Source organism: Adiantum capillus-veneris, chromosome 17, assembly GCF_014529385.1.
Source record: "Adiantum capillus-veneris isolate H3 chromosome 17, ASM1452938v2, whole genome shotgun sequence".
NCBI lineage: Eukaryota > Viridiplantae > Streptophyta > Polypodiopsida > Polypodiales > Pteridaceae > Adiantum > Adiantum capillus-veneris.
The window spans coordinates 108718280-108744534 of record NC_140947.1 but is presented as its reverse complement, the minus strand read 5'-3'; the positions used below and the strand labels follow the sequence as shown (position 1 = coordinate 108744534).

Below are 26255 nucleotides of genomic sequence, written 5' to 3'. Positions count from 1 at the left end.
AGATGTCGTGCTCGGCACTGTCTTGGTCAATATGTATGCTAAATGTGGTGCGCTTGAGAAAGCACAAAAAGTGCTTGAGGAGTTTCCTATCCGAAATGTCTCTCCAGATGCAATCACCTACACAAACATCACATGTCGCAAGATTTTTTAATCACACATCGATCATCACAGGCATTGACGACTTTCAAATCTATCATGCTCCCTATCAGATGTTCTATTCGCAATGTCAACTGATGCGAAGCGAGGGCCTCTGTTTAGATGCAATCACCTATCCATGCATCTTGAAGACATGTGGCTCTACGCAAGAAAAAAGATGTCGTGCTTGGCAATGTCTTGGTCGATATGTATGCTTAATGTGGTGTGCTTGAGAAAGCACAAAAAGTGCTTGAGGAGCTTCCTGTCCGGAATGTCACCTCTTGGAATGCACTAATTGCGAGATGTGTGCAACAAGAGCAGTGGCAAAAATCTCTAGGCTATTTTCAACGGATGCAAAAGCAAGTGTATCTCTCAAAATTGAGTCACCTATACTTTCGTCTCGAATGTTACGCTTACATCTTAAAGGCATGTGGCTCTACGCAAGTGCTCGAGCAGCTTCCTGTTTGGAGTGTGGACTCTTGGAATGCACTAATTGCAAGATTTGTCCCACGTGGGCACGGACTGAAAGCTCTAGTTTGTTTTCAGCAGATGCAAAGTGAGGGCCTCTCTACAAATGTAATCACCTACGCGTGCATCTTGAAGGCATGTCGTTCTAAGCAAGATGCTGATATGGGCACAAAAATTCACAATTGTAGTGTTAGTCAAAGTCTGTTGAGAAAAGATGGCGTGCTTGGCATTGTCTTGGTCGATAAGTATGCAAAGTGAGGGTCTCTCTCTAGATGCAATTACCTTTGCACATATCTTGAAGGCATGTGGCTCTACAAAATATGCTGATATGGGCACAAAAACTCAGAAGTATATTGTGAGTCGGAGGCTATTGAAGAAAGATGTCGTGCTTGGCAGTATTGTCTTGGTCGATATGTATGTCAAATGTGGTACGCTTGAGAAAGCACAAAATGTGCTTGAGGAGCTTCCTATCTTGAATGTCGTCTCTTGGAATGCACTGATTCAAGATGTGCACAACAAGAGCATGGCCAAAAAGCCCTAGGTTGTTTCCAGCGGATGCAAAGCAAGAATCCTTAATCCATGTAGCATCGACCATCCGGCAGCTTAATCGCTTTTTTTATGGCCTTCATCGATCGACTTGTCAAGACGTATGATCAAGAACATTGAGCTTGACAAAATTCTAACCCTCCTTGCGGTTTTTTGTGAGGTACCCCTTTGAAGCACTACGATCGGTATCCCATTTTTGCAAAGAACGCCTCTGAACCACGACAATCGGTATCACAAACACTCTCAGGTAAAAAAATCTAACACGCTTTGATGAAATCTCTCTCTGTGCTTCATTTTCTCTTGGATAAAACTCTCTCTCTCTCTCTCTCTCTCTCTCTCTCTCTCTCTCTCTCTCAGTCTCTCCCCCCATTTAATAAATATCTTAGACATAAATTAATAGCATCAAATAAACTTTTTTTTTTCATTTGCGAAGTGTTGAAATGGCATATATAGTTTCCAATATTTTACTTAATCTTAATTCAATACGAATGCAGCTAACGAAGCACTCTAGTTATCCTAAAATTTCGATAGAAGCAAAAAAAAAAATCGACTGTAAAAGTTAAATTTTTTTAAAAAAAATGACACCATTTGTGTGCAAGGGTGGGTGCACCCCCCCCCCCCCCCCCCCCCCCCCTCGACAGTCCAAACCCTCAAATCCCGACTCTTGAGCTATGAGAGATCGACAGCAAGGGACGGAGAGAGAGAGAGAGAGAAAGAGAGAGAGAGAGCAAGCTTGAGATAAAGAGTGAGCGAGAGAAAGAATTAGAGACCGAGCGTTCTTTGGTGTCCGCTCACATGCACACACCGGCATGTGTATGTGCGAGCGAGTAAGCCCGACGTTATCCGACATCGGCTCGAGTTCAGTCTTCGAGCATCGTCTATGGCTATTCGGCTAGCCACTCCCTCTGGTGGAGGAGACGACACCGACATCAACGATTCCTGCTATGCATTAGCACATTGATATTCGACACCATTTCTAGCGCACCGGCTTGACATTCTTACACATTGCGGTAGATTTCTCGATATCCGGTCCGACATCGATTTCATGCAGACGACAGTTGTACTTACCATACGCGTGAAACCGGTGTCGGGTCGGATATTGAGAAATCTTTGGCGGCTATTCGACTAGCGAATTTCTACATGGCGGCAAAAATCGGCACATAGCGACACCGACACTGACACTGACACGCAGGTGCCAAGTTATAGGGGTTTTTTAAAGCCTGTTCACACACAAATTCTCCACGTTTTGAGACACAGCGCTTTCATAGGCAATTTGAGGGTCATTTCGACAACAATTTCTCTGCGGCGGACAGATGCGTTGACAGATGCATTTTTGTGTGAGCATATCTTGTGCTACTGAGCTCTTTTGAGAGCAGATATCCCTGCAGAGATCACTTTTACTGCATGCAATAGTTCTTGACGCCTGTTTGAGCACGGTTCACTCGTGTACGTTGAGTTGCGGACACTGCCCACTGTACTATGTGTGGAGCCATTTTTGGCTATTTTGACAGTTTTTCTCGGTCGTTTCTGAGACTCGGACCGGAAAAGCCCTTTCTGAGATTGTGGCTAGTCCATTTATATTTGCATTAGCCTTTGGAGGGTTGATAGCGTGAGGTTTTCTTTGAGCTGGGGTGTGCTTGAATGTTGAGACACCTTCGATGATACAGGTAGCTGTAGTTCCCCTTTACGGTACCCTCGCCATAGGATATGTATCTAGACGGATTTTTTTGCTTTTGACGCCGAGTTGGCAGTCACATAGCAGTGGTTTTGGGCAGTAGATGCCCAATTATTGTAGTTGGCACATTTGTGCGTGTTTTGAGTTGAGTTTTGACTCCTCATACAAAGGAGACTTTGCCAGATTTCCTTCCCACGAGTTGTGACCTTCATTGTTGACACTTTGAGCCTATTTCGGTTGAGATTTTACTCCCGATACAAAAGTTACTCTACCTAAATTTCTATAGCTTCTCGCCGTAGTTTGGCACCTCTCAAACCCTCTTATCAGCGATGGCTTCTTCTTCAAAAAAGGAGGAGTATTTCATTCGTAAGTTCGATTGTAGCAACTTCACCATGTGGAAAGAGCACATGAAAGATGTTTTGAAAAACAAAGGCCTATCAAAACTGTTGAAAGAGCGTGCAGAGGATGATGACTATATGCAAGCCCAGTGGGAGCTTTTGGATGTGAGAGCCATGGCTACGATACGTCTACATCTAGGCGAGTTAGTGTTCTTCACTATCATAGGGAAGACAATAACCAAGGAACTTTGGGATAGCTTATGTTCAGCATGGGAGAGCAAAAGTGCATCCAACAAAGTTTTTCTCATGAAAAAGCTTAAAAAGCTCAACATGAAAGAAGGTAGCATAGTTTCTGGTCACTTAATTAATGAGTTCAAATCCTTGTTCACTCAGTTGACATCTCAGGGCTTTAAGGAGTTTGACGATGAACTCAAGTGTATATTCTTGTTATTCTCTCTACCTAGTTCATGGGACATCTTTTGCACATCCATTAGCAATTCGGATCCAAATGGCAAGTTAGTGTTCAATGCTGTCACAGATGTGTTGCTCATTGAAGGGATTTGATATAAATCTCTCGATGGTGCTAGTCATGGAGATGCATATATGGCTGGCAGTTCAACGAAGGCAAGAGGTCGTGACACGAACAAATACAAAAGCAAAGTAGAGAGCTAAATCCTCGTAGTCCTAGCAGGCACAGGAACTCAAGTAGAGACCACAACACCAGAAATGTTGAGTGTTACTATTGCCACAAGAAGGGCCATTATAAAAAGGATTGTTGCAGTTTCCTAAGAGATCAGAAAGACATGCAAAAGGATAATTTTGGCAAAGGAAAAAGTATGGTAAAGATTGAGGAGCTCAATGTGGTTCTCGCATACCTACCACTGCAGTAGAGGATGCTCCTCCTCCAGTGATGATCATTGTGCCAACGGAGATTCATGCAGAGGCGATATCACATCCCTTAGATGTTCTCATTTTCACTTTAGATCTTACTCCAAATGCTTTGGTTGCACAGGGGATGAAGGTTATACACAGAATTGGATTCTTGATTCTGGTGCAAGTTTTCATGTCGCACCGCATAGAGAGTGGTTTTCCTCTTATGCATCCATGCATGGCATAGTCAAGCTTGGTGATTCCTACGAGCTTGACATTATTGGCATTGGTGATGTGAAAATTCAGATACATAATGGCACTACTTTTGTGTTGCATAATGTCAGACATGTATCCAAGCTTACCAAGAGCTTGCTTTCTATGGGACAATTGGATGATCTTGGCTACACTATAGTTTTTGGTAATCGTTCTTGGCTGATTTGCAATAACAACCTTGTCGTGATGAAAGGTTGTAAATTGTGTGAGCATAGTCTATACGGCAAACATACTAGGTTGACATCTTAGCCATTGAACAAGAAACTACGCGAACCCCTAGACTTAGTGCACAGTGATTTGTGTGGTTTAATGCCACATAAAACTCTAGGGGGGGCAAACTACTTTCTTAAGTTCATAGATGATTCTACCAAAAAGGTGTGGGTGTATCTCCTTAAGCATAAGGAAGAGGTCTTTTCAACTTTCCAAAAATTCCTCGCCATGGTTGAGAACCAATCAGGAAAAAAACTCAAAGCTTTTCGCACGGACAATGGTGGAGAATATGTCTCCACGGAGTTCAAGGATTTTTGCAATCGAAGAGGCATTCACCATCAGTTTATTGCTCCATACACACTGTACAAAATGGGATAGTTGAAAGAATGAATCACGCAATTCAAGAGTGAGTCATCTCTATGATGTCTATGGCAAAGCTTACTCCAAAGTTTTAGGGGGGAGCTGCTCTAACAGCAGTGCACATCATCAATGGGTCACCTAGTTCTCCTTTGAATTTCAAAATTCCAAAGGAATTATGGCCTGGGAAAACGCCAAGCTATGAGCAATTATGTGTATTTGGATGTGAGGCATATGCACATGTGCCCGGAGAACTTTGTCGCAAGTTGGATCCCAGGTCACACAAATGCATTTTTATCGGCTATGGTGCAAATGGGGAGATGGGCTATCGTCTCTGGCACCCAGAATCCAACAGTCATTCATAGCTCACACGTGATTTTTAATGAATCAAATACAAACGCGTTCGTTTTGAGGATGTAGCCTATGAACCAACTCAATTTAGTAGTGTTGCACATAATCCTCTAGTGCAAGATACTACTATTGCTCCGGAGAGAGCAACATCCAGCAGTCAGGCGGTGAGATGCTCTGTAAGAGTATCACGTGCGCTCGAGCGGTTTGAGCCTGGTATACACCACATTTTGGTCACTGACAGTGGAGAGCCAACCTGCTACAAAGAAGCTATACAAATGGACGATAGCGTTAAGTGGGAGCAGGCTATGCAATCAGAATACAATTTGATTGTGGCTAATGAGACATGGGATTTGGTTGAATTACCAAAAGGCAAAAATACTTTACCTTGCAAGTGGGTATACAAGAAGAAGTATACAACGGAAGATCCCGAGCCTAGGTACAAAGCTTGTCTAGTTGCCAAAGGTTTCAAGCAACAAAAAGGTGTGGATTTTGATGAGATTTTCTCTCCAATAGTCAAGATGACTACACTTTGCACTGTGCTTGGCTTGGTTGCTATTCAGGACATGGAACTTGTCCAAATGGATATGAACACCGCATTCCTTCATGGGGATCTAGATGAAGATGTCTACATGAAACAACCAGAGGGTTTCATATGTGACACCTAAAAACCAACCAGGGAAAAATTGGTTTGTAGACTTAAAAAGGCACTCTATGGCCTCAAGCAAGGTTCAAGACAGTGGCATCAAAAATTCAAAAAATTCATGCACTCTCAGGGTTACATAAGAAGTCAAGAGGATCACTGCTTATACACAAAGAGATTGAACGATGGTTTTTTAATCATCTTGATCTTGTATGTAGATGATATGCTTATCGCAGACAAATCAATTCATGAGATCAATCAATTGAAAAAGATGCTAAGCACTCAGTTTTCCATGAAGGATTTGGGAAATGCCAATCACTTTCTTGGTATGCAAATGAAGAGAAACAGGCAACGTGGAATTCTTGAATTATCTCAAGAGAAGTACATCCACAAAGTCTTGCAACATTTTAGTATGCAGGGGGGGAAGTCACCCCAATGCAAGCATACTCCAAACTTAGCAATGTAGTTGCTGAGAAAGAGGAAATGACAAAAGTGCATATTCTTCAACAGTTGGCAGTTTGATGTACGCTATGGTAGCCACAAGACCAGACATTGCACATGTAGTGGGAGTGGTTAGTAGGTACATGGCGAACCCTGGCAAGAAGCATTGGGAAGCAGTGAAGAAAATCCTTAGATACTTGAAGGGTAGAGCTAGCAAGTGTTTTACGCTTCGAAAATAGTGATGCATCTATTGTAGGCAGGTTACACGGATGCGGATTATACGGGTTGCGTGGATCGTATAAGATCCACATTTGGCTATGTGTTCATGTTTGTAGGAGCAGCTATCTCTTGGAGATCGTGTCTCCAAGACTGCAAGTCTTCATCTACCACTGAGGTAGAATATGTTGCTATGTCTGACGCAAGCAAGAAAGCCATATGGTTGGCTCGTCTAGTGGGAGATTTGAGCATTCACGAGGTTCCAGTATTGCATTGTGATAGTTAGAGTGCCATTGCTTTGGCAAAGAATCCGGTGTTTCACTCAAAGTCAAAACACATAGAGGTCAGATACCATGTCATACGAGATGCATTGGCAGTCAAGCGCATCGAGCTTGTCAAGGTTCACACTGGCGACAACCTCGCAGATGCTCTCACGAAGAGCCTAGCCTTGGAGCGCTTTACACGTTGCATAGAACTTATGGGTGTAGGATGAAGTCTAGGTGATGCTTCATCAACTTTGTATAGACTAACTACACTGATGCCACTATTGGCCACCATGACCTTCAAATGGGAGGTTGTTGGGGTGTAGGCCAGGTGGCCGTGGGAAACCACCCTTACTTACTTTTTCCCCTAATCAATATAAGGAGAGAAAGTGAGAGAGTTGACTACACTCTCTCACTTTCCTCTCCACTAACCCAACCCCCTCTCCACTAACCCAACCCCCTGTGCAGCTTCTCCTTCCCCCTCTTGCACACTCCGCTCGCGCACTCCCACATCACATAGTCCTTTTCCATTACATCCAACTTTTATGTGTAAACACTTTCTGAGTCACCATCTAGGCCCTTCTTGACATGGCATGGTGGACAACACCATCACATTGTAGCATCTTCAAATTTTTTGATTCTCTCCATTGTTTAATTTGCATTGTTTCTCTGCTTTCACTTAGGCCCCTGTCAGACTGGGACACCCGTCCCACTCTGATTTTCGGAGGGCCAACCAGTTCGCTGTCACACACAAATTTACCAAAGTAGAAGCCAGCTTTTCGCAACGAATGGGCATAGGGCAGATGATGAAGCCCCCGCATTCCACGCTGCACATCAGAGCCCGACGCCCGTCAGCTGCCTTCCCGCGCGCCTTTTTGTAGATGGCCGTGGAGTTTGGAAACTTGGCCGAGGGTGTTCGCCCGCCCCTCTGACAAGGTACTTGGGCCAACTTCACCTTTTCGCCCAGCCAACCCTGACTCGCCACCTAAGCAAGGCCACCTCTTTGCCTGCCCTAGTGTGACATGGGCCTTACTACAAAACGTTGCTTTGTTGCTACTTTAACTTATAGTATACTGTACTTTTTTGAATTATACATTTTTAAACAATTATAAAAATACATTGAATCACTTTTTTTGACAATATTAACTTCTTTCATATAGTAACTGAAGATCTCACCTTTTTTTTCCAATAGAGTAAAGTTAATCTATACTTTCAAAAACTTTGAGTTGCACACGCAACAGTTTTGTTATGTGACAAAGAAAATTGAATGCTTTTGCAATTTATTATTTACAATAGTTTTTGATTTTACAATAAACTTTGCCCTTAGAACTAAGAGACTTATGCCTATCATAGTTTTGTGTGTGTGTGTGTGTCCGAGAGAGAGAGAGAGAGAGAGAGAGAGAGAGAGAGAGAGAGAGGGGGGGGGGGGGGGGGGGGGGGGGGGGGGGGGGGGGGGGGGGCGACGAAGAAGAAGAAGAGAAGAGAATTTTTAACATTGTAGGAATAATCTAGAGAGGCCTTAAAGATCTAGAGAGAGAGAGAGAGAGAGAGAGAGAGAGAGAGAGAGAGGAAAAAGGAAAAGAGAAGTTTTAACATCGTAGGATCAATCCCAAGAGACCTCAAAAACTATTGAGAGGGGGAGAGAGAGAGAGAGAGAGCACAATGGAGACACGCCATAAGTAGTCCATGAAATTTATTAGTAAGTTTTCAGATGACACTTAAGCAACCTTATGCTCATGAATTAGAATCGTTCAAATGATTGATCAGGTTTCTTGATGTTTGTTAAGACAATTCAAGAAAAACGATGACATGTGTAGCAGGGTGAGGTCTCACATTGACCCCCTTATGAAAGGCGAGGCAAAAGTTCAATAATGGTTAGTTTCTTTGGTCATGCGATTATACAAAGAAAAACCTTTTTAGTGTTTCGCAGATAGAAAAGACGAGCTAGTTACAACCAAGACCCCAAAAATAAAGCACATTCAACAAAATTTAGGGAATGACCCTCAAAAGTATCCTTGATACACAGAGGAGCTTTTTACACTATGACCCCAAAAGCTGGAAGCATATTAAAGGTATTGACTTGTAGAAGTAATCAAAATTCAAGTTGGTGAGACCTTTGTGCCAAGGTTGAGGGTTCAAGGCTCGCGGTTGTGTTCTCTTGGGTGTTCCCACAGTCGCCCCTCAAGGGTGTAATGTACAACAATGTGCAATTGTACATACATGATAAGTGTAAAGTTTCTCCTAAAAAAATTCAAGTAATGACCCCTTAACATGTTTTACGACCTGGGTTCGATCTCTCGAGGGGACGCCAGTTGTTCCCTTTTGCATTGGCGTTCCAAACTGCATCCAACGTAAGGAGGTATAGTGTCATGAGCCAGGCAAATTTGTTGGCAGGTGAAGGAGCGGGAGATGAGGGCAATGGCCCTCTTGGTGATGCATACCCACATACATTACAACTGCTGGCTTCATTTGGGCGATGGCGCATCAGTTGAGCGCTGTCCCACTAGCTCCTTGGCTTTCTCCACCGGTCTCGTCCTCTAGCTTAAGCAGCTTCCCGCATCACCTTTGAAGCTTTTGTTTGATGGAAGTGCGATGGTTCCCGCTTCAGCTAGCTGTTTTTCGATGGACGTGCGATGGAGTTCGGGCTTTTCACATTTTCTACGCATACACACATTTGCCCTTTTTAGTATGTGGAACTATCTCTTGGTGGCACGAGAAAGCCTAATGGCCTCACATGCCTTGCTGATGCAGCAGGGTCCATGTTCCAATACATGAGTGAGTTTCTCCCGTCAAGGTCATCTGCAAACCGGAGCGCCTTTCTGTGCAGAAGCATGAACCAGAACCGGGCTGAGGCTGTGGCCATTCCTCCGGCAAATTCAGGGAACAGTGCTGTAATACTGTGCGTCGTTGTTGTCATTTCTGGAAGCCAACACACCTTCAACTTTGTAAGTCTGAGTTTACCATCAAACTATTCATGCATGCTGAAATCTCAAAACATGCACTCAGCTTTAAGTGATAGTTATGTCTTTAACTTTTATTTGGGTAACATTAAGTAAGGGGACAAAAGAATAAGGCCACGATCTCCTTCAATTTGTATGCTTGTAATGTGTATGTTGGCTCCAGGGTATTTTTGTTCATGGAATGATCTCCTTCAATTTGTATGCTTGTAATGTGTATGTTGGCTCCAGGGTATTTTTGTTCATGGAATAGGCAATCAAGAGCTAACCTGGTGTGTTTGTGTGTGTGATGTGAATATGCAGGTAACGTTAGGTTAAGGAGATATGTGTAGAATACCACAACCATCTTCAAAGTGTCGTGTTTGTATTTTATGTGCATGAGGCACTTTTGTATCTTTCAAATTTTCAATAAATTGTTAGTGATCATTGTGCATTTTCTGTAAAAACCTGATTAACTGGAAGGCACTTCATATACGTTAAATTCTCATACTATATTTTCAAACATGACCGTATGCAACAAATGTAATAGTGTGCAGCACCAACCAAAGGATGCATGAAGTGTAATGGTGTGCAGCACCAAGCACCATAAGGATGCATAAGTTGTAACGAGGCAGTTGGAATGAAGGACAAGCAGGACAAACATACCTGTCACTGTCTGTCTGTTCATTTCTGAACCCAGCAGTCTTCCAAGCCTTCTGACTAATGTCAAAGCTTCTTGATCTTCCTCAGATAATGAGTATGTGGGACTTATCCCAAAGAAACCTGTTATTGGTATAGACAATGGTAGTGGAATGTAGCGAGATAGTGGTAATGCAAAGCCCACAAAGGTGTTCCAAAGCTCAAAAACTGCTTCTCGTGACAATGCGTCAACAATTCGAACAACCTGAAAAATCATTTAGGTTTTCATTTAGTGATTTTGATCACAAACAACTATTTAGAATGCCCTACAGCTCCAAGACTACAACAGGAACTAAGTCTGATGCAGACTTTCACACGATGAATGGTTGTATGGGAGGTGTTGGTGGGAGCATGCACTCACAGTTGAGAATTTTGTATTATCTAGACAATACTATGCTAGAGGTAGTATACCTCTGCCAAGAGCAACTCCTGTAGGAAGCTTCCTTCTGGTGCTAATACAGACTCCAGTATTTGTTGCGAAGTAGGATCAAGTGATCGTGAACCCCGGGACATATTTGTAGGCGACATGGTTTTGCGGAAGTTTTGGAACCCTTTAAGTATTGCCTCAACTCTATGTGCATCAAGTTGTGCTCTCTTGCCATACAAGAAGTACTTTAAGGCAGTTCGGGCTCGAGGACTGCAAAAAACCATAGAATTCTTTAGCTTGTAGATAGGGAACATTAAAAGCTGATGGGTTTAAATGCCAAGTTCTTCAATTTGTTATCTTCCAACATCATGTAGACATTCTGTGGCCTAGGCATTTTGATGATTTACCTGTCATCAGTCAATAGTCTTTTACATATATAAGGGTAGCATTCATCGATTATTACATAATTTGGGTTATTTTTCAAGCCTATCCCTTCCAAAATTGAGAAAGCTCTGAGTATCATTGCAAAGTAAGGGGGGATCACAATAGAGTATTGTGAGGCCATTTGTGCCAAATCAGCAATAATCTGCAAAAAACGTTGATTTGACTTGTAAGCACAGCGTCTTTACAACACCCCTTCCTAAGGGCTAGAGAATGATATGTTGAGGAATTTCACAAACATTAGTTTTACCTGTTGTATGTCCATTTGCTGAAGGCCACCACCCTTCACAAGCTGGCTCAAGACACGGCTCAGTTGGGGCAAGATTTTTGTGGCCAGCTCATCATGCACCAGATGAGGAGGCAAAAATCCCAACTTTATCAAGTCATCAGCAACTTTCTCGTAGTCAGAATTCATCAGATGAGATATGTAGTCAATAAGGGCATATCGTTGTTCCTCAGTGACCTGCCATTCCAAGGAGAACATTAGGATTGGTCATCTTTATCTTCTCAAGATTTTTTAAAACCTATTGGTAGGAGGTGTAAACTATATAAGTGTCTGGTTGTGAGGTTGATGTAAGCTTAGTTCACCTGAATCATCAATCCAAAATCCAGCACGCATAGACGCCCATCTGTGGTTCTTAAGAGGTTCCCTGGATGTGGATCGGCATGAAGGAAGCCGCTTTCTAGTAACTGTATGAGGTAACAGTTCAATGCCACAGACACAAGCTGGGGAATGTCGGCTTCCTTGCTATCCGACAACTTTTCGCCCGAAATCCAGGTTGTTGTTAGCACCTAGTCAATGCATTATTCCCTTTTAAATTTTTTCCCTTAACCAGTCTGTTTTGGAACATTTAGAATTGAAAGTCAGCCATATACCTTGCGAGAAGTGTGCTGAGTAATGGCTTTTGGAACTATGACATTTGGTAAAGATCGCATATTCTTGCTAAACTCTTCCATATTTTTTGCCTGTCAAAAAAAATCTACAGTCAGTATGCTCTTAATCGTCCTTTACAAAACAATGAAGCGTCCTGTCAAGATTGTAGCGGCTCTTTTATTTTCAATGTCAACAGTCTAATCAACCAGGTGTAGAGTAGTCAAGGTAAGGAAAATCATTCATTGTACTTAAGCCAATCAGGAACAGATAAACCCACCAAAAGCTTGTTTCAATGGACATTGAGAACTTTAAGAATCCATGCCAGGAATTTTCTGTTTGACCGCTCTCTTTTTAGGTGTCGACTAATCTTTGCCCATGTATGGTGAGTATGAGTGTAAGTGGGCAATAGAGGTGAGCGACAAGAAGCTGGTGGCCATAATCGGAAAATTTATGTTGCCTGTACTTTAGCGCAACTAATTGTGCATTGGATATGAAATCTACTGTGAGCTTGGGGTGTCCTTTCATGGTGCAGGTGCTTCTTTGCTAGCTTGCCCTTCTGATTAGCCTCAAGTGCCCTTCTGAAAGCTAAATGCTTGTGCTTTTGGTTTGTCCAGTCCCTTGTCTTACCCATAATAAATTCAGTTCTAATTGCAAGCGAGTTTCAAGTCCTATACAGCCATTGTTCGCGATGGTTCCAAGGACCCAAAGGAGAGAATCTAAAAACACGTTACATTGATAGCTCACATGAGTATTGCTATAAGCTGATAAATGAATTGCCAAGGTCATTCAAGAATAGCCAATGTGGTTTGTGGTCTACAAAATTTTTGGTTTGTTCAGCCGTGTTGGAATTGTATCTTTGTCCTAAATTGATGTGGCCACTGACTCTGAATTTGTATTATCCAAAGGGCTAGTTTTGAGCTTGAAAGAATGGCAGTCCGAAACATATTCAAGGAACATGCCTGCCTCTAGTGTTAAATTTTTTTATTTTTATCTTCCAGCTCAGAAAAGAAAGCTACGTTTTTTGACAAATGAATGCACTTGGTGTATGCAATGCAGGAATGCTGACTCACTTCTTGTATGTAATCAAGCTCTTGAAAGAAGTGACTGGCCCAGTGGTCGATAAATGATAGAAGATCTGAGGAGTCACGATTTGGTAGTCTTTGCCATCCCATTGCCAAAGCGCGTACAATGAACAAGTCCAGGCAAATGTTGCTTAAAACATCAGGTCTTTGCACCTTCACAGCAACAGTCTCTTCAGTATCCCTCAATTTAGCTTTGTATACCTGGTCAAGCATTGGAAAAGCTGTCAGCCTGTGATTTATAATTAGCCGAATTTTCATAAACCCGATTCATTATCTATTCATATTTTTCTATTCATAACTTACTTGCCCCAGTGATGCAGCTGCAATAGGCTCTTCAGAGAACTGAGAGTAGACGTCTTCTATGGGAATTCCAAGTCCCTCAAACACCATTCTCTTTGCCTCTTCGCTTGAGAATGGAGGAACACAATCTTGAAGCTTTTGAAGCTCCTCTAAGTATGTGGGTGATAGAAGGTCTGGTCGTATACTGAGAGCTTGCCCGACCTACTCAAGCAAACGAACAAATGAATTGATTTAATTTCTGCTATGGCATGCATAATCAACAGACAAAAACAGTATGGATTAATTCAGATTGTTTGAATCAGCCAGGTGTCATACCTTGACTGCTGTTGGACCGAGTCTTGTGATTAAGTTTACTAGCTGAGAAGCTCGCAAACTCTCATTCTGCTTAGCTTTGCCCAAAGCATTGTCCATCAAAATGTTTACTAGTACAATTGAACATTCGAGTAGTACGAAGCATGCTCTGGATAATACGAGGAGCGGCCGCTTTGTGTAGTACTCACTGATTGCCTCGGTGTCATAGTGCAAGGGCAAGGCCTCCTCAGCATCTTCAGCATCACTCTGTGGATGCACCTTGGAAACTGTGCTTTGTAACTTGAGCAGCCTTTCTTTGAGAGCACTTAAATTGGATAAAGACAACGCAGAATTTTCTTCTTTGTTAAGAGATTTCAGAGCAATAGCAGAGGTGGTGAGCGTGACAAAAATGGAAGCAGCTGAAACTGTTGGGCTGCTTAAGAATGCGATATGGGAGGGCTCTATAAGACCTGCTGCTAAAGTATGAAGGAAATGATCTGTAAAATTGTGGAAGGCTTCAGATACGTGATTGAATAGGGAGTCCTGTCCACCTGCTATGTTTGTTGCAAGAGACGAGAGTGATGGGATGGATTCCCGTAAATTGGTGGCTATGGAATGCAGAGATGGTGTTGCTAATCTAAACCCTGATTCTGGCAAAATGGCACCGGCCAGATTGCTGATCGTGTCAAAATGCAAGCTATTTACAACGGTGGTACTTGGGTTTTTCTTAATCTTATGATTACCTGCTTTGCTGCTTTTGTGTGGGAGGAAATTTCTATGTTTAAGTAGCTGCACATCTTTGGATGGAGGTGATAATTTGCTGCTTAAGCAGACATTTTCTGTGTGCTTGCTAGCCGTTACGGTCTTGGACGAGAGAGCATTGTATGAGATGCAGGGGTTGCCCATATGAAGGAAGGGCTCTTCTTGAAGATGGGACGAGTAGACAGAATGCGGGTACTCTGTTTTTGCGGATCTTGATGCGAAGTTAGCTACTAACAAGAGAGGGCTTTAGTGAGAGCAGTCCACTCTTGTAGGAGGCGCTCTCAGCAAGATCGTCGCCCACGAGCAGAGGTGCTCACACCAAGATCGCCCACTCTCGCCCAGGGGTGGAGATGCTGAATTTCTTAGAAAGGCGCAAGCAGGAGAAGGGCAGGAATGAGAGAGAGAGAGAGAGAGGTTGGGAGTCCCAATTTGACGAGTTGCAAGTTTAATAGGAAATGGGCAGCGGGTACCACCATTTCTGTGAGAGTGAGAGCAACGTAGAATTGCGCGCGCTTGGTCAAAATGGGGCTCTCTTCCCTTGCCAGTTGCCGCGCTTGGTCCGCCCGCCAGTCTGGTCTGCCCTCGGGTCGGGCCCGATGCTCCTGCTTCCGTAGACTACAGAATCCCACTTTCAACCAACAATTTTGCTTTCACCGTGGTCGGCAGTGGCCATCAAGGCTCCAGTAAAATGACGGGTATGCCTACATGGGTCATTGGTGAGGTGGTAGCAGCCTAGTAGACAGTAGAGAGAGCCAATCTCACGTTTACATCCAAAATTGAAGTAGGGTTCCGAAATTGGTCTTGTATATGTGCACCATTTTAGAAAAGTCGTCGAAAAGGTGAATGTGGTGGATTTTCAACTCCAACCATGGGAAATCTCCATCTGCGAAGGAGATTGGAGCAACTTCTTGGCTTCTGGCATTGGCTCCTCAATTGCAGCCCAGACTTTCCCCCTCGCGGGGTCGTCTGGCGAGGAGGGTTCAAGCTTTCTCACCCCCAGCTCCTTTCTATCCCCCTCTCTCCTTAGAGATGGTATGTGTCCTTGGGTAGGAAACAATGGGCCTTCAAATTCAAGACCCTTTAGACCCAAGCCTTTTCTCCAAAAAAATCTTCGCCACTCTGGCTCGTTCTTCATAAAGCTATATGGATTGGGGCAAAACGTAGAGATGCTGGAATTTCTGATGGCAGATGCTCCCAATGTAAGGGGGACACTGAAGATCTAGCCCACCTATTTGTGAACTGCCCCCTCAACAAACCCTTTGGGACCCATCAACCAGAGTTTTACAAAAACCCCCGTCCTGAAAGCAAGTGTTGTTGGGTGAAAGAGTATGCCTCCCCTCCCTAGTATGGAATCAAAATAGAGCTGAGTTTGCCTAGGCAATTTGGAAGCAGAGGAATTTCTACATTTTTGAAGATCCCTCCCAGGTGAGCTTGAAATTTTTCATTAATGAAATATCATTATAGGTGGAGAAGCTCAACATATCCCAATGCCAATTATATAGGAAGAAGGCCAAGATGTTGGACTTGATGGGTAAGCTCTTTCGATCTGCTGGGATAGAAGGGGAAGATCGATACATCAAGGATCAGCTGGAAGAAGAACTCCATGAAGATATTGAAATATTGGAGGATCTTTGGAACCAATCCAGGGTACAAATCAAAATTGAGCTTGATGCACTTAGATAAGAGCCAAGGTGTGCAAGGACCTCCTGAAGTCGATCAGGCTGGTCTAAGTGTAGTAAATCTATTTGAATTCCTTCTGATCGACTAGTATGGCCCTATATTTGTAATCCAATGCTCGGTCCCTAAGCAAATAGATGTAACCTTTTTGTTTCTCTTCTAATTTATTCACGCCCTATTGGTTTAAAAAAAAAGGTTGAATGTGTGGAAGATGCCTTTAAAAAATCCAAAGGAGACTCTAGAGTGGTGGTTGCAGTTGGGTCGCCCATGAAGTGGAGATAAAAATCAATTTAACAAACATTCAAAATTCTCGTTAAGGTAGATTCAAAGAGGAAATTTTTCAAAATAATTGGCTTTTTTCATAATTTAACACTATTTTCTTACATTTTTGAAAAGGGTTTTCTCCTTCTCCTTCTCCCTTCAACCGATTGTTTTGTTTTTACAACCGGCCCAAGGCTAAGCTAAGGCACACTTTTCTTGAACACTGGGACTCCGAAAGCTTGTGTGCTTTTCTATCACCCAAGTGGCAGATTGGTTATGCCATTTTCCTCTTGAATAATAGGTCTTGAGTTCAACTCTCCTCCTCGGATAGATCTTTAAGGTCTCTTGGGATAGTTTCCTACGACGTTACAATACTCTTCTTCTTCTTCTTCTTCTCCCCAATCTCTTTGTGCCACTTAGGTAGCACACACCTTTCGCGTCGTTTGCCGCCGGGTCGTCTGAACCCAACCTTATAGCTCTATCGTTGATGTATTCCCGAACTCTTTACAATAAAATAACTCATTTTTCAATGCGACTAGAAATCTGCTACTAAAACCCTCAAGGTTTCGAAGTGGAGATCGTCTTTTGGTTGAATTTGTGCATTTTAACATGAGAAACGTGATCAACTTGCACCTATAATAGAATGCTCAGATAAATTTGAAAATTTATCTATTTGGTAAACTTGGAGCCATTATAAAAGACAAATTGCACATGAAAACTTGATCAAATTGTACAATGCGTATTAAATTTCCAATTTTTCTATTTGGTAAAGTTGGACCCATTAGAAAGGTCAAATTGTGGAAGTCCTGTGCGTGAATTTTTAGGACATCATGATCATGTCACAACTTACAAGTCCTCCTAGAGTGATTCTTTATGAAAGCTTTCATATTTCTAAATTCTCACATTGATGTGATGATGTTACGGACCAGCTTCCATACATAAAACATCTATATCTATACTACTATATAATGGCAAAGAGGATCCCTTTACACGTGTGGCTTCAAGGCTAAAATCCAAAGCGACAGGTTCATCCCTAGATTCCCCATAGGCTCACATCCCGCTCTTTTTTTTAATAAAAAAAATCAAATACACACTTTGAATTTATACGGGAGAAGCAAAATTACAACTGACCACCCATGGAGGGGGAGAAGAGTTAGATAACACTAGGGACAGGCCCATCGGCCAAGTTTTAGACTTTACAAAAAGTGGTCTATTAAGTTCCCCTTTGCCAACAAGCTTCAGGTTGTGAAGAAAAAGGACTAATTTTTAACTGTTAATGACTAGTTGCATCCCGCTCTTTGAGTTCTCATGTTGCTACGGCTCATTTACTCCCCCCGGTAGTGTTCGGGAAAAGTTTGCCTTAGTTTAGCCTTGAGGCAGATGAAAAATCAAAGTAGCCAATTGAAGGGAGGGGAAGAAGGAGAAAATCCTCATGAAAAATTTAAGAAAATATAGTAAAATTGTAAAAAATACCGACAATTTTGAAAAATTTCCTCTTTGAATCTACCCCAAAGGGAGTTTTGTATGTTTTGTGAAATTGATTTTTCCCGAGCACTACTCCCCCGCACCTACCCACACAAAAGGTAACAACTATAGAAGAGATTCCATTCAAGAATTACAAGGGCGATGGGATTGCGGGGACAATGCCATAAGCCCTCGAAGGGTTTTGGGACTGCACAATGCACAAGGAGGGGGGCGAAGCACCCTCGGAATGTGGGAAGTGCCACCAATGCCATCATAGGTAGCACACCCAGCTAGGTCGAGACAAAGCCACCTGTGGGCTCACAGTAGGCAAGATTGGAGCCATGAGCTTACAACGGGTTGAGAGAGAGAGAGAGAGAGAGAGAGAGAGAGAGAGAGAGAGAGATCATGTGGGCAAGGACACTATAGTTGCATCTACGCCCTTGTCGCACATGCGAAAAGCAAGAAAGAAGGGCAAGGACGTAGGGTTGCCCGCGCGCGCGCGCGTGTGTGTGTGTGTGTGTGTGTGTGTGTGTGAGAGAGAGAGAGAGAGAGAGAGAGAGAGAGAGAGAGAGAGAAGAAAGACAAAGCACTAGAGAGGGAGCACGACGCTAAAGAGAGAGCAGGACACTGTCTGTGTGTGTGTGTGTGTGTGTGTGAGAGAGAGAGAGAGAGAGAGAGAGAGAGAGAGAGAGAGAGAGAGAGAGAGAGTTTGGGGGGGCGGGGGGAGTGGAGAGTGTCCTCCTCTACATGCCTTCACCATAGCCACGACAACAAAAATATTTGCTTAACAAATCTATACTACTATATCTATCCTACTATATAAGGGTGGTAGAGGGCTGGGCAAGAGTCAAGGTTCACGTAGGCAGCAACAAGATGTCGACATGGTAGAAAAGGCAGGTACACAACAAGGAGGTCTTAGGCATCACTTTACAAACATCACTGATAGTGCAACACAAGGAGGATTTGAATGTGAACCTCTTACCTATCCATGCAAGTAAGATAGTTTGGAGAGAGAGAGAGAGAGAGAGAGAGAGAGAGAGAGAGAGAGAGAGAGAGAGAGAGAGAGAGAGAGCATGGGTTGGTGCAACTGATCGTCCGCTGTTGAAAGGGCGACGGCCGATTGCAGAGTTGCACACATGCAAAACATTCAATCAGTGAGATTGATCGCCTTGCTGAATTCATGGTGAGAACAACAATGTAAGTGGATGAAGGGCTCTAGTAGCTCCATGTCACAAGCATGGCAGCTTTTGTAGGCTTGCGACGCCTTGAGTCTCCTACCTTCCATGCAAATGACATGAATGCTTTGAAGGGGTTGGCCTCAATCACGATATGATCGATCAATGAGTTGTTTCTATGAGGGTAGAGGTGTGGAGGGTCCTATTGGTTTGGTGCTCTATTTTTTACCAAATGAGCCCCACGAAGGCCCGATGTGCACAACATAAGAGAGAGCATTGTTGCATGGAGGCATGCGTTGATTAGAAGCGTAAGTGTGTTGAGAACAATTCATGAATAAAACATTGTAAACATTGAAGGACTCCCCCTTTTGAAGAGCTAGGATTTCTATCACCTAGATCCCTACAAAGGCTTCACTTGCTTGCATGATTTGTGGGACGTTGAGATGGATTGTTGCTAATACTCAAGAGCACCCTATCGAGCCTGCTTATGTTTGCACTCATTATTTCCTTACTACACATAGAAGGACAACATCACAAGAGGGAGACATGGTTTGCGTGACACAACCATGCATGCTCCAATCATTGAACTTAGCAACACCTCCTTCATTTCATATTTGCAAGATTGATTCAACAATATGGTCAACATAGGTGCCAATTGGTTGTTTACAGTAAAGGGGGTGACAAACTACTGAAGGATGTCCAAGTGATAGTTGCAAAGATGTACAAACAATGCCGTGTTTCTTTGGGTGTTGTAGTGATTGCACAAGTTGGGGTTTATGATGCATCCGGGTTCAGTCATATGAATTGCTTATTGTCAAATAGAAACTTGCCAGTAGTGCCCTAGAAGATCCTTAGTGCTAGAAGAACACCTTTGTGTGTATAACCCTACAAAGCTACATGTTTTCTAGCTAAATGATAAGCTTGCAATCAAGAGATGTGATCTATCAGTAAATGTCAAGGGCCTGCAAGCAAAGGCAAAGGGTGGGGTTGATTTTCCCCCACCTTAGTTTCACTACAAGGATGAGGAGCACAAGCCAAAGGGGGTGAAGTAATCAAAACATTGGTGAAGCTTCTTTCTAAGGCAATGCATCATGGGCCATCTCAAGGCATCAAGAGGTGGGTTCTAGCATGCAAGAAATAAGAGGGATGAATTTTTGAAGTAGAAGAAGGATTTATTCATGCATCCTCTCATTGCAAGTACTACAGAAACTCTAGCCTTTTGGCTCTGTAACTATTGTTTGCATTTTGATAGAGAGAGAGAGAGAGAGAGAGAGAGAGAGAGAGAGAGAGAGAGAGAGAGAGTATTTAGGGATTTCTTCAAAGTTGTAGTGGTGGCATATCTTTCATTGAGGGGGATGCTTTGTGCTTGACAAAAACCTATGTTTAGTGTAATCCACCTACACTTTGATAAATTTTATATGTGAATGTGAGAAACCGATTTTTTAAAGAAAAATTTAGTTTAAAACCTTCAAATATAGTCAAGATACTTTCAAAATTCATGTGTAGATTTACCCAGTATTTAGAACTAAGTTTATTTTGAGCATAATGGGGGTTGCAATTGTGAAATTTTGTTGCTTGAAAATTTTTGGTTGGCTCAGTCCACAAATCTGTCAAGCAGTAAGTACTATTAGGGAAGGGAGCTCCTCAGAATTGCCCTTCAACTCAAGAATAGTTGGCTGCTTTGATGTCAAGAGGTCCATTTGTCAAGGTTGCCATGTGGCAAATCTTTGGTTCGCCGCTTGCACCCACCCTTCAATTGCTATGTTGGAACTGTCAAAGTCAACGATGCGAAAGCGTGGAGACCAAGGAGAATGAGCGAGTGTGTGTGTGTGTGTGTGTGTGTGTGAGAGAGAGAGAGAGAGAGAGAGAGAGAGAGAGAGAGAGAGAGAGAGAGCCTCAACTTTGTACATGAGAATGCCATCTTGAGCATTGATTGCCTTTTTAGAAACTTTGAACTTTAGACCACACTACGTCCAAGAATCCCCATTTGTGAACTGTGAACACATCATGTATGAAATATAATATTCCTAAATAATGAACTGTGGAACTCATCCTGTCCATAATCCGACCAACAACAATGGGTTTGTGCACTCATCCATAGTGTTTTAGATATGTCTAATTGGTTCCCTGCTAGATGCATGTGCCTTGAACTCTGACCTACGGGTCCAAACACCGATAACTTGAACTCCAACATTGAGGGTACAGATTCATTATAGGGATCATGTCTTGCCCCTCTCTGTCACTCTCAAGCCTCTCTCTTACATGGTGGCAATTGCCCTTTGACTAGAAATCTGACGTCGAGGATACTGTGGCCACTGCCACATGTGCCATGCCAATCTCCTTTGTCAAATCTTTGTTATTGAAATCTTTTTCTAGATTTCCTTTGTCTTTCTCTATCTGTGAATTCTTGCTTTTGCCTTTGGCTTCAAACTCCCGAGCCAAACAAAGCGTCGTGTTACATTTATAACAATGGTTGTTGGACCTCATGGGTACCAATGCATCACCATGTCCACTAGTGGCAAGAGACTGATGTCTAATCTCGTTTGTAAACAAAGCAAACTTACTATGAGGTGCAAAGTTACTAATAGCGGTGTTAAATGTTTCCCATGACAAAGGCAAAGAACATAGCAAGAAAATAACTTTCATTTGATCATGGAAATTGAGCCCCTTAGACGTAAGTTGCATAAAGCTATTGAACTCATTTAAGTGTGAACTGATACTATTGCCCTCTTTCATATTCAAATGCATAAGATCTTTAATAAAAAAAACAACATTTGAGGCACTCTTTCCATCCTAAGCTTAGCCTAATGAATCCCATTCCATGAGCATTATGACTACCGCTCCTAATCTACCATCATAAATGTCAACAATAGCCATACTTCAATAATGAAGGACACATGTTCTTATGGCATGCTTGGTTGATGATTCCTTGATATCAAAATGGGATCTAGGCTAGCAAGGGAGCCATGTCATTTTTCAAGGGAGAGCTAGTAGGCATGAGCTCTAAAAATGGATTAGGTACCTACTAAATTGGGTGACAATGGCAAAGGTGGGGAGGTAAAAGAGATAGTTATAAATGGGAGTTCTCATGGAGGCGAGCCCATGAGAGCATCTTTTAAGATACATCATGTCAATCAACAATTGTAGAGTCATGGGATTGCTCTCCTTGGATCCTTGCTCTAGATCTTTGTGCGTTCCTCCAATATCTACACCTTTTGATCTCTATAAGAGCCCTCTCCTCCCCTCTCAAACGTTTTGGATGGTTTCAGGTCTTTCAATACCACTCTTTCAGGATCTTGACCCTTGTGAGCCCATGATTACTTATGATAAGAGACACTTGGAGTTGTAGGATCACAAAGCCCAACTTGAAGGCCAACTCTTAGGGATATAGTGTGAGCGATTAGGAGGGTCTGTGTGCAACAAGAAAGTGTTTGGAGAAATGAGAGTGGAAAGCCTACCATGAACCATTCAATTGGCAATAAAGCGTTCCAAATCTATATGAAAAACCTATCACAAATGGTAGAAGTCCAAAATGTGTGCACAATATCGGTCTCCCCATTGGTGCTTGTCAAAAGGCAGCTAGTGGCCCTAGCCATCTCTTCATTGGTCTTTGAAAAATGGACAAGGTGCCTTTAAAATATGCTCTTGATTGTTAGGCCTTGCTATCCTTAATTGTAACTGATCGATGACTTCATTTGATATGTTACAAAGGGATTTTTTACAATAGATTTATTGATCTTGCAATGGTTGCAAAGGTCATGCCAAAAAGCCCACTATTCCTCAATCAAGTGCTAGTTTACGTACTTTCATGGGATCCATCGCTTGAATCTTTAGAATCCTTAAAGCACATGTGCTTGGTATGGGTTGAATTTGTGAGCTTGCTGCTATGGTGGTGGGACAACATTAAGATTTTGTTAATACTCAAGAACCTCATTGTTTGTGCCATCAAGCACAAATATCAAGAACATGGCAAATAAAACTCAAATAAAGTCTGCGTATGTTGAGAAGTGCGTAAACCTCCTCCAAAGAGTATGGTCATGAATGTTGGGGTGCAGGATTAAAAGTGACCCCTATCAAGTTTGGCACATTCTTTGGTGCATGCTTCAAATGTAATGGATTTGGTCACTTTTGTAGATATCGTCATTTGAACAGTGTGAGTTTGGTAGCAAATGTGGTGGCAAAAAAGAAGAAGGACACTTATAATTAGAACTTGTGAACATCGTAAAACAACGCAAGGAGCAACAAATAAAAGAAGAAAGCCCACTGCCAATTTCTAAGCGGGACACTCATAATTAGAACTTGTGAACATCGTAAAACAATGCAAGGAGCAACTGATAAAAGCAAAAAGGCCACTCCCAATTTCCAAAATCTTTCCCATCTCATGGAAGAAACACCAGCTTAGTCTCTTCAAAACATTGCCCTACCCCCTAATCCTAGAAAAAAAGATGATGGCTGGCAAAAAGTATCTACTATCAAATGTAAGCGTTCTAAATCTTTGGCACAAAGCAATGCTCACCATAAGGAGAGCCCACTTCACAGTCTAAAAGCCCCTATTGATCTAGAAAACTTCTTTGAGGTGCTTCAGGCTGAGAATCTAGTTGACTTGAATACCTTGAAGCTATCTACTTCCTAGTCGACTTTTACTATGGATAGCCACAAAGAGGACAAAAGTGCTCATCCAAGTGAAATAGAGGAAGACAATAGGAGGGATAAAATGGAGGAAGTCTCCTCAAGACTTGAGGAGTTTGTCGTGCTCTCTTAATAGTGGAGGGATTAAATATTCAATCTTAGAATGTGAAGGGCATCAAATCAAACAAAAAGAGTGCTTTATTTTGGGAGGAGGTAAGAAAGTCAATTACAAACTGCTGGGTGATTTGAGAACATTAATTAGATGGTGCCAAGTGTAGAAATCAAGTAGTAGGAGGGCCACTTGATTTAGTGGGGTCCTATCTATTGTAGATAGGGATCTTGTACCACAAGTAGTGCTAAATTACACCTTTGAGAGAGTCTTGGGCAGGATGATTACGTGGGTAGAGCAATAGTAATATATTATTGTCCTTGTGATGCTAAGGGAAGAGCTAAACCGTGGGCAAATTTGAGGGACATACCTTTGATAGGAGCTTGCTGCATCATGGGAGACTTCAATATGGTGGATGCTAGAAAGGAAAAGACTTTGATAGGTTTGTCATGCTTAAGATTCCAAATATACCAATTTTAGCTACTTTTGAGATAGTGGTTTACTAGTTTGTATGTCTAGGGTTCTCAAATAAAGCTTAGGGTTCATTTTCTCGCTTCTAGAAAGGTGGAAACCTTATAGTTTTGCTGCTCTTTGGAGCAATGCTCCCTGCCTCTCCCACTTGAGCTTGAAGCCGATCGTAGGGGTTGCCTCATAGTGGCCCGCACTCTTTTTGCCCCACCCTGGGAAAAAAATGCGCTTACTATCTTAGTAGAAAATGCTTAATATCTACATAATTATCCCCGTTTGTCCTCAATCTATACGCAGCAACATGCTTATTATCTTATAATAAGTGCTCTTTATTTTTGCTATTAGCTGGTGATAATCAGTGTGCTAATTATCTACATAGTAAGCGTGTGAAGTAGATTAGAGACGGTTCCCACCGGTGCTCACTCGGCATGGGAAAAACACATAAACCGACCTATGTCACAGGGAGGCCACAGGGAGGCAAAGGGCCTCTCTCTTGACGAGACAAAGAAAGACCCAGATGTAGAAATAGCCCAAATCAATGCATTTGGCTAGGACGACACGTTGTGTTAGACAAAGAGGAGCTAAGAGAATGCAAAGAGCTGGCCAAGATTTTAAGCGCTCTACCCATAAATAAAAGAACATTGGAAGAATGAGAGGCTCCCTCTGGGCCGCAAGATCTTCCCAAGGGAGTCAAGGCTTATCAGGCACATAAAAAAATGATCCCACAAAGTGTGGAGGTGGAGGACGCGATTAGTGTCGCGGTAGGCTCCTGCTTTGCTAAAGAAGTAACTTCCCAAAATTACTAAATGCACGTTGGTCTTTGGATTCATGGGCAGGGTCCTACCAGAGCTCAATTGATCAATTGGCTTCATGGTCCCAATGTCCTGAACTAGGGTGGATGTGTAGTTAATGCCCAGTAATTGAAAAAAGGTTTCTTCTCTGTGCAATTCAACAACATATCATTGGTGGCCAAAGTCTTGGCTAAAAGCCCGTTGTTCCTCTATCGAGCACTAGTATGTGTACTGTAGTGGGATCCCTCATTCAAGTGCCCCAATACATTCTAGGATATGTGTCTGATTTGGGTTGAATTTGTCAACCTCCCGATGTGGTTGAGAAGCAATATGAAAGACTTGGTAGCAACCCTTGGTACCTCATTGTTTATACCATCAAATAGAGCAGTTGGTATCATTGCTAATAATAAGATATGCATTTGGTGGGACCTTAGGAAGCCCCAACCAAAAAATCTTGTTGTGATCTTTGAGGTTCTTTGGAAGGCCAACCTTTTGTACGCCTATCTTAGTAATGGAAGAGTTCACTCTCCAATCATGGAATGTAAAGGGGCTTAAAACCCCAAATAAGAGACCCCTCTTTTGGGAGGAAGTCAAAAAAGGTAAAGAAATCAACTTTTGGACTGTGTAAGAGCATGATCTTGATGCGTCAAGTAAAAGAAAACAACCAATAAAAAATAAGCCGGTCTTCTACAAAGAAGGCACATATGGATTCAGTGGCGTGCTCGCTATGGTGGATAGGGATCTAGAGCTTGTGGTGGTTTTCGATCATCCTTCTGGGAGAGCTTTAAAAATAAAGATCAAGTGGGCAGATTAGCACATTACCATGATCAATGTATATGGACCCTGATCAACGAAGGAAAGGGAAAAGTTGTGGGAGCACTTGAAAGAATGCCAAGTCAAAGGGGAATGGCTCCTGGTGGGAGACTTTAATATGGTGGTAAAGAGAAATGACAAAACATGATCATCTAACATGCTGGCTCAACCTGTGTGAGAAATGGGCCCTAGTTGACATGTGGGAGGTGGGCCCCTGGAATAGCATGCCATGGATCACTTACACCAATTTGCAATATGCAAGTACAACATCTGGACTAGATAGGTGTTATTGCTCTATCAAGCTGATTGGGTGCCTAAATCTTTTAGAATGAA

General features: G+C 42.5%; 1 protein-coding gene across 1 annotated transcript; it reads right to left on the bottom strand.

Annotated features, from left to right (window-relative positions):
* Nucleotides 1-8741: 8741 nt before the first annotated feature.
* LOC147437852 (uncharacterized) lies at nucleotides 8742-14976 on the bottom strand. Its single transcript, XM_086487288.1, has 11 exons — nucleotides 13798-14976; nucleotides 13486-13683; nucleotides 13171-13383; nucleotides 12103-12192; nucleotides 11815-12018; nucleotides 11477-11689; nucleotides 11193-11371; nucleotides 10830-11055; nucleotides 10386-10623; nucleotides 9522-9702; nucleotides 8742-9441 (listed from the first exon to the last, which is right to left on the bottom strand). The coding sequence occupies exons 1-11, from the start codon at nucleotides 14677-14679 to the stop codon at nucleotides 9321-9323; spliced, it is 2745 nt and encodes a 914-aa protein (XP_086343414.1). The 5' UTR covers nucleotides 14680-14976; the 3' UTR covers nucleotides 8742-9320.
* Between the last annotated feature and the right edge of the window lie 11279 nt (nucleotides 14977-26255).